The 6371-nt window shown below is 40.2% G+C and overlaps 1 protein-coding gene across 10 annotated transcripts in view; it reads left to right on the top strand.

Moving 5' to 3' along the window:
* The window catches only part of si:dkey-166d12.2 (rap1 GTPase-activating protein 1), a 121854-nt gene that overhangs the window by 111301 nt on the left and 4182 nt on the right, over positions 1 to 6371 (top strand). For 6 of the 10 annotated variants that reach the window (XR_002918963.2, XR_002918964.2, XR_004947895.1 and 3 more), the window contains 7 exons: positions 334 to 477; positions 2957 to 3088; positions 4130 to 4207; positions 4957 to 5066; positions 5447 to 5563; positions 5870 to 5999; positions 6240 to 6333. Coding sequence is in view for 3 of the 10 variants with exons in the window: in XM_036211974.1 (XP_036067867.1) it covers positions 334 to 477; positions 2957 to 3088; positions 4130 to 4207; positions 4957 to 5066; positions 5447 to 5563; positions 5870 to 5999; positions 6240 to 6333 (805 nt within the window). In the remaining 7 variants the exon portion in view is untranslated. The other 4 variants (XR_002918961.2, XR_004947896.1, XR_004947897.1 and 1 more) reach the window with 4 other exon arrangements.

Raw genomic sequence — 6371 nt, 5'->3', positions numbered from 1 at the left:
GTCCTTTATCATGAGAAAAATGCCCCACGAACATGTTTAAAACACCAAAAACTGAATCTCATCAGAGTGGGTGTTTAATGTTTTGTCCTTTTAATCTATGGACAGAATGGAGGATGGACGGGGATGTTCTGGCATGTGTAACAGAGATGAAGGGGAATTTCAAAAAGACTTAAAAATATTAGAAATAATAAATGATTAGCAGAAAGGACAAAAATAGTTGCTTATCGCTGTCAATGTGCACTAACACTAATATACACACTCAAGCATCCATAACTTTCATATCCACAGACTTACTCCTAAAAACACAAGGCTGACTGGTTTTGTTGTTGTCAGGAGCGCACGCGCTCTGCGCTGTTAGAAACGCTGTACGAGGAGCTGCACATCAACAGTCAGTCCATGATGGGCCTGGGTGGAGACGAAGATAAGCTGGAGAACGGGGGCGGAGGAGGAGGCGGCGGCTTCTTTGAGTCCTTCAAGGTACAGCACCATGCCTCATTCGGCGCTGCACACTGCTAATCTGCACCTCCACGTGCATGAGAGAGAACGGTGACGAGTGCAAAAACTTTTATTAGGATCTTTTTCTTTCTCCCCCCTGTCACTTGGCTGGGATTCTGGGTATTCACACATGAGAAAACAAAGCATAGAAAATTTGCAGTATCTCAAAGGACCAGTCCTGTGGCATTTGCTTTCCTCACTTGGCAGCGATGGCTGAACTCGGGGTGTTTTCACTCAATGGCATGCTTTTGAGGCTGCCGGGTGTCCTGTTGCGGATGAAAGGCACTTTGCTTTGACTGAGAGTGCTCCATCAATGACCATTAAGGCGCTGGAGTGAAGCTCAGCTGGGGATGCGCAGCAGTTGGAACTGTAATGGTGTGCGCCTGATGAACGGTTTAATGACCTCTCATTACTGATCTGATGATGCAGTTTGTTCAATTCCCCGTGGGCCTCATTCCTTCACTTTTTTTTCTCTATGACATTCACTCATATTTTTTTGTCATTTTTTTCTCTCTGCAACTTGAGAAGATAAAAATGTTCATCTCTTGCTCTGCTATTTCTGTGGACCCATCCCTCTTCCATACCTGCAGAAAAAAGAAAAGAAAAAACTCCCTCTGCATAATGTGCTCTTCCTCATCTTTTTCACTGTCAAGTACCAGCTCGCTGCCTTTCTCTCTCTTTCACACCTCCACAAATTTCATCTGCAAATATTTCCTGCTCTCTCTGTATACTGCAGTATAGGAGTGTACATTTCTACTCCTCTTTATGTTTGTTTGTTGGTCTTACTTCCAGACATCATACTCTGCCACAAATGCCATACTAACATACAAAGAACATATCATTAAACAGAAGATTTGGGCTCATCTTTCTCCACTCAAAGTCCACAATATCTCCTAGTCATGTCATTTGCATAGTCTCCTGACTCGACCAGCTGACCCGTGCTGCTCCTGTGCATAAAAAAAAACTGTTTTTGAAATGCATGCATGCTATTAAACACACACTATTACCCCCTTTTTATTATTTCTTCTCTGCAATACCAACAGAATATAAAACATTTTTATTAAATCAAATTGGTCCACTAGCAACAATGCACAGTTCACTAAAATACAAATGACACAGTTACCATTAGATGAAGAGACTAACAACTGAATTGAATTTAATAAATGCAAATGCATTGTTTGATTAAAAAAACTAAAGAAATTTTAAAATTGTCATATACACAGTAAGAAATTTTGAACCAACTATTAGACAAGCAGTGATCTTGACTGAAGGCTTTGATGATGTCATAAATTTGAAATTATTTGTGAGACTCAATTAAACATTTTTGCTGTTTACTGATTGTCAAAGGGTCAACATGCTTGTCATTACATCATGTCATCATTTCCCGATCAAATTTTAAGTCAAAATGCAGAAGTACTGTGTTGCAAACCTCTATGACTGAGAAGCTTGTGCAGCGGTTTTATAAGTGTTACTGTCCAACATGATGTTGAAGCAATCTTGTTTGCAAAGTTGCTTGATGTCATTTTACTTTTTGAAATTTGCTTGTGCACATCTATGACAAGGTCTCTTTGAGGGATTTTACTAGGACGAGGCCAAAGTCTGTACTTTGACTCAAAGCAACAGTTGGATATGCTGTATTTATACATGTTTTGTTATAAATCTCCAGGTTGTTATAAGTTCAATGTCCAGTTAGATGCTTACATCTATTCCAGTATGACCATGGTACTATGTTTGACTTGGGAAAATGCAGTTTTGCATATGTAATAGAATTATAGTATTCTGTTTATAGAGTAGTGTTTCTCCCTGGATTTACTTCAAATGGCCCAAACTGCATCCCTCTTTTTTCAAATAGTGCTGTTATTGTGCAAACTGAGCATAAGCCAAGGATTCTCTAAAGTGTCTATGATAGAAATTGTGGTTGAGTTGATCTGACATTGTGTTCTGGAGATACAACCAAATGTCTTGAACATCCTCTATTGTTGCAGAATGATGGACTTTTACTAATTTTTAACCCTCACTGGTTGCATATGGCCCTACGATGGACTGATGACGTGTCCAGGGTTGCTTTGCAGAACAGTAGCCGGGAGGTAGCCCTGTGAGTTTGGAAAATAGATAGATAAGTGGTTTCATGTGTATCGTTAGTCTGAATAAAGTGATTGCTGTGTTTTTGGTACATAGTGATCAAACCTCACATTACTCTAAAATCTGCTAGTTTTCAATCCAAGGAAACCCATTTGACTGGCATCACAAGGCTGCTTCATTTTCCCTTTTTTTAATACAATGCTTCTGGATTTTTTTATTTTTTTGTTAAAAGAGCAACCTCAGCGTACACACTGACATCCTTTCTGGATCAGGTCGGGTTTATTTACAATGAAAAGGGAGCGCGGGTTGGTGTGTTGCGTTTCCACGCCACAGAAGGAGCGCTCCCTGACTGACGGTATCTCCTCATTTTTCTCTGTAGCGGGTCATCCGCAGCAGAAGCCAGTCTATGGACGCCATGGGCCTCAGTAACAAGAAGTCAAACACAGTCTCCACTAGTCACAGTGGCAGCTTTACCCACAATCCCGCAGAGAGCCCCAAAACCACAGGGATTGTAAGTAGCCCATTTCGGTTCACGTAATGCACAATTCAGTGTGCAGAGGATAAATAAAACCCTTTCACTGGTTTTTACATTTTTTTTTTTTTTTAATGCCAAAATAGCACCATCACAGACCGACCCCTTTTGGCACGTTAAAGCACTTTATGTTAACATCAGAGTGCTCACTTTCATTTCTGACATTTTAAAATGACTCCAGCTTTGTAGAAAAATAGCTTTCACTTCCATTTACGTCTCATGATGTTCCTCTTAATAGCTATTCTCTCGATTGTGATATGGGGGGGGGGGCACATTTTCCAGCATTTATTCTATTTGCTTTATAAAAACAGTTGGTATAACTGCACAGAGTGGCAGATTTGACGAAAAACAATCTTGTCTTGTTTAACAAGTGGTTTCCTGATCAGCAAAAGGTGAACAATTGTCAGTCCCAGTCCAGTCTTACCCTCAAACTTGAAGTGAACTCAGACTAGAAGCTGTCTGACTACCCAGACTCCCTCCCTCCACGCTATGACTGCTTCCTCTGGCGAAAGCCGTGAAGTCTTTATGCAGCTTTGTGCATGTGTGGCTGTGGAATATGCATGGCATGATTTTCCTGTACTTTTTGTGTCTTTTTATGAAAATGTTTTTATATATTTTTGGGTGTATAGCCAAAGTTTTTTTTCTGAGTTATGTACCTGCTTTATGTCAGCCCCATTTTCCCTTCTCTTTCCTCTGAATGCATCAGCAAACATACTTGTACCCCTCAGGTCAGAAACTGTCAAACCCCCCCAGCTGCTTTGGTGACACACCCCCTGTGCTCTCCTGTGTTGGACCCCGACTTCTTTTAGACTTTTTTTGTACTGCACTCTTTTTTCCTTTTTTTATGATGCAATCGCCTTTTGGAAGCTGTTTTTCACCATGCTATTCAAATTCTCAGTGCTAAATGCATGAAATCTTATGATGTGTATTTTTTTTTCTTTTCCTCCCCTCTTGTTGCTTTTTCAATCTATCATCTCCCCCCTTCTCTCTGCTCCCCCCGCCCCGTCTTGTGTGGCTCAGTCATTGCTTGTCCCAGGGAAAAGTCCCAGTAGATATGGACGCCGAGGCAGTGCCATAGGGATAGGAACAATAGAAGAGGTTCATGTACATTCTCCCTTGTTCACTATTTTTGTCTTTTTTTATTAGCCTTTCATAATTGTAAATGTACTGATAGTATCTCCTCTGGTTTTAGCTTTTTAATGCCTGAATTTATTTCCAGCTATGAAAACAAAAATGCTTTTGCTTTAAAGTAGTTTCTCCGTTTAGATCATTTTGGAGTTGAAGTAGTTTATATCCAATTTGCGACGACGGGCATTAAACAGTTAAACACGCTTATTTTAGGAAACATAATTTTGTGTTTATTGTACTCATGTAGACTTTCATATGGACAAACATTGCAGGTTTGTTAAGTGTGGCTAAAATGCATTTCTTTTTATATATCTCTGCAATGTTTGTAAGTTTTTATAAATTTATTTTTTTTATTTTTTTGTTTGTTTGCTTTCCATACCAGCTTTATGTACACTTTATTTAACATGCTCACGCTAATTAATAGAGAACATTGTAACTTAATGTCTTCCTGCTGGGACTTTATATTTATTCTTCTGTGGCACAACACACGTTTTTGCATCAGAGATTAAATTAATTTATGCGCATATTTTAAAAATAAATTGCTATAAGCAACCTAGTGAAGCTTTTTAACAACACATTACCTTGTTTTTTCTTACCGAAAAATTACCGTTTATAAATCGTCAGCATAGCCTCCTGTGTCGTGTGCTATGTCTGCAGACTGCTGTGTCAGATATCCCCCAAAATGTGTGTCTCACTTTCCTCTCCCTACCCGCTGTTAGTCATTGATCATTCCCGGGAAAAGCCCGACCAGGAAAAAGTCTGGGCCCTTCAGCTCCCGCCGCAGCAGTGCCATCGGCATCGAGAACATCCAGGAGGTCCAAGAGAGGAGGTGAGAGGACGGAGCGGAGCTGGTCAGCAGGGAGTGGGCAGTGAAGACAGAAAGAGTGTCGCAGCAGATGGACGGAAGGACTTTTAAATGACAAGTCAAATGACTTTGTAGTTTGGATGACTTGCAAAACTTTTTGTAAAAAGTTTTTTTTTTCATTGGGAAAATAACAATCTTTTCCAAGGTTAAATACATATAGCATCACTTCTGCGTGACGAACTCAATCTATCGACAGTTATTGAGCTGGAACCTGTGTTTCTCAGCAGCAGAGGGCGTTTACTTCGTCTTTGAACTCTTTAGGACATGAAAAAAGCAAAAGTTGAACTTTTATCCGATCAGGTTGTTTGAGTGATCTTCTCTGGTTATCCACTTTTGTGTTCAAGTCGTGAAGTTTCACCCAACGCTCAGAAGACAGCAGACGGCAGCTACCTGTCACAGGAGCATAAATCTGACAACTCCCCTAATCACAGTTCTCCAGAGTTTGTTGCAGCAAAGAACAGGTAACTATTATTACATTCATTATCTCACTTTGTAATGCATTAAAGTCTCGATCCAACAAAATTTTCATCTGTTGTTAAATTGTATCCAGCTGTCTTTTAATCATGATTATGCAGTTTATAGCCAAAATAAAATTTCTTTTTTAACATTATATTTTCTAAAACTTAGCATGACTTTATTAGAAATACTCACCTGGGTTGTGGATGACGGCAAAAATATGAAAACCTCTAACTTTGTAAAGAGACTGTCTGCAAAAAAAAAAAAAACTCCACAGGTGTTGAAGGGGTCAGAGTAACCCAGGTGTGTAGTCTGGCGATGTGTTGCAGGGCACCCTCCATCCCCGAGGCTCAGGACCTTTCCCGCTCCTCGTCCAACGCCAGCAGCTTTGCCAGTGTTGTGGAGGAGCACGAGGCCGAGGAGGAGTACGACACTGGAATGGTGGGTGAACACAGGTCAACCGTGACTCACTGCTTAAGGGAAACACATTGACGTTACCTCATCGCAGTAAAATCATATGTTTGACTCTTGTGTGCTGTTCCCTCCTCACAATAAAAAGCTTGAAGGATTTAAGAATATTCTAGTGCTGACAGATTTAAAATAAATCATGTTTTTTGTTCATATTACTTTAGACATAAATTCAAAAGCAAATAAAGTTCTGAATCTTAATTTTTCTTACAGGAAAGTGTTTCGTGTGTCACACCAGTCAAAAAAGATTCCTTTGTGTACAGCTGTGGGGTGGAGGACAGCACATTCAGCCAAGGAAGTTTTGCAGGTAAATTGGGGGATGGGAAAGGGGGAGGGGGCGTCTCA

This window comes from Oryzias melastigma, linkage group LG5, assembly GCF_002922805.2.
Source record: "Oryzias melastigma strain HK-1 linkage group LG5, ASM292280v2, whole genome shotgun sequence".
NCBI classification, from domain to species: domain Eukaryota; kingdom Metazoa; phylum Chordata; class Actinopteri; order Beloniformes; family Adrianichthyidae; genus Oryzias; species Oryzias melastigma.
Note: the sequence above shows the minus strand (reverse complement) of the source record. Positions and strands in the feature narration are given on the sequence as shown.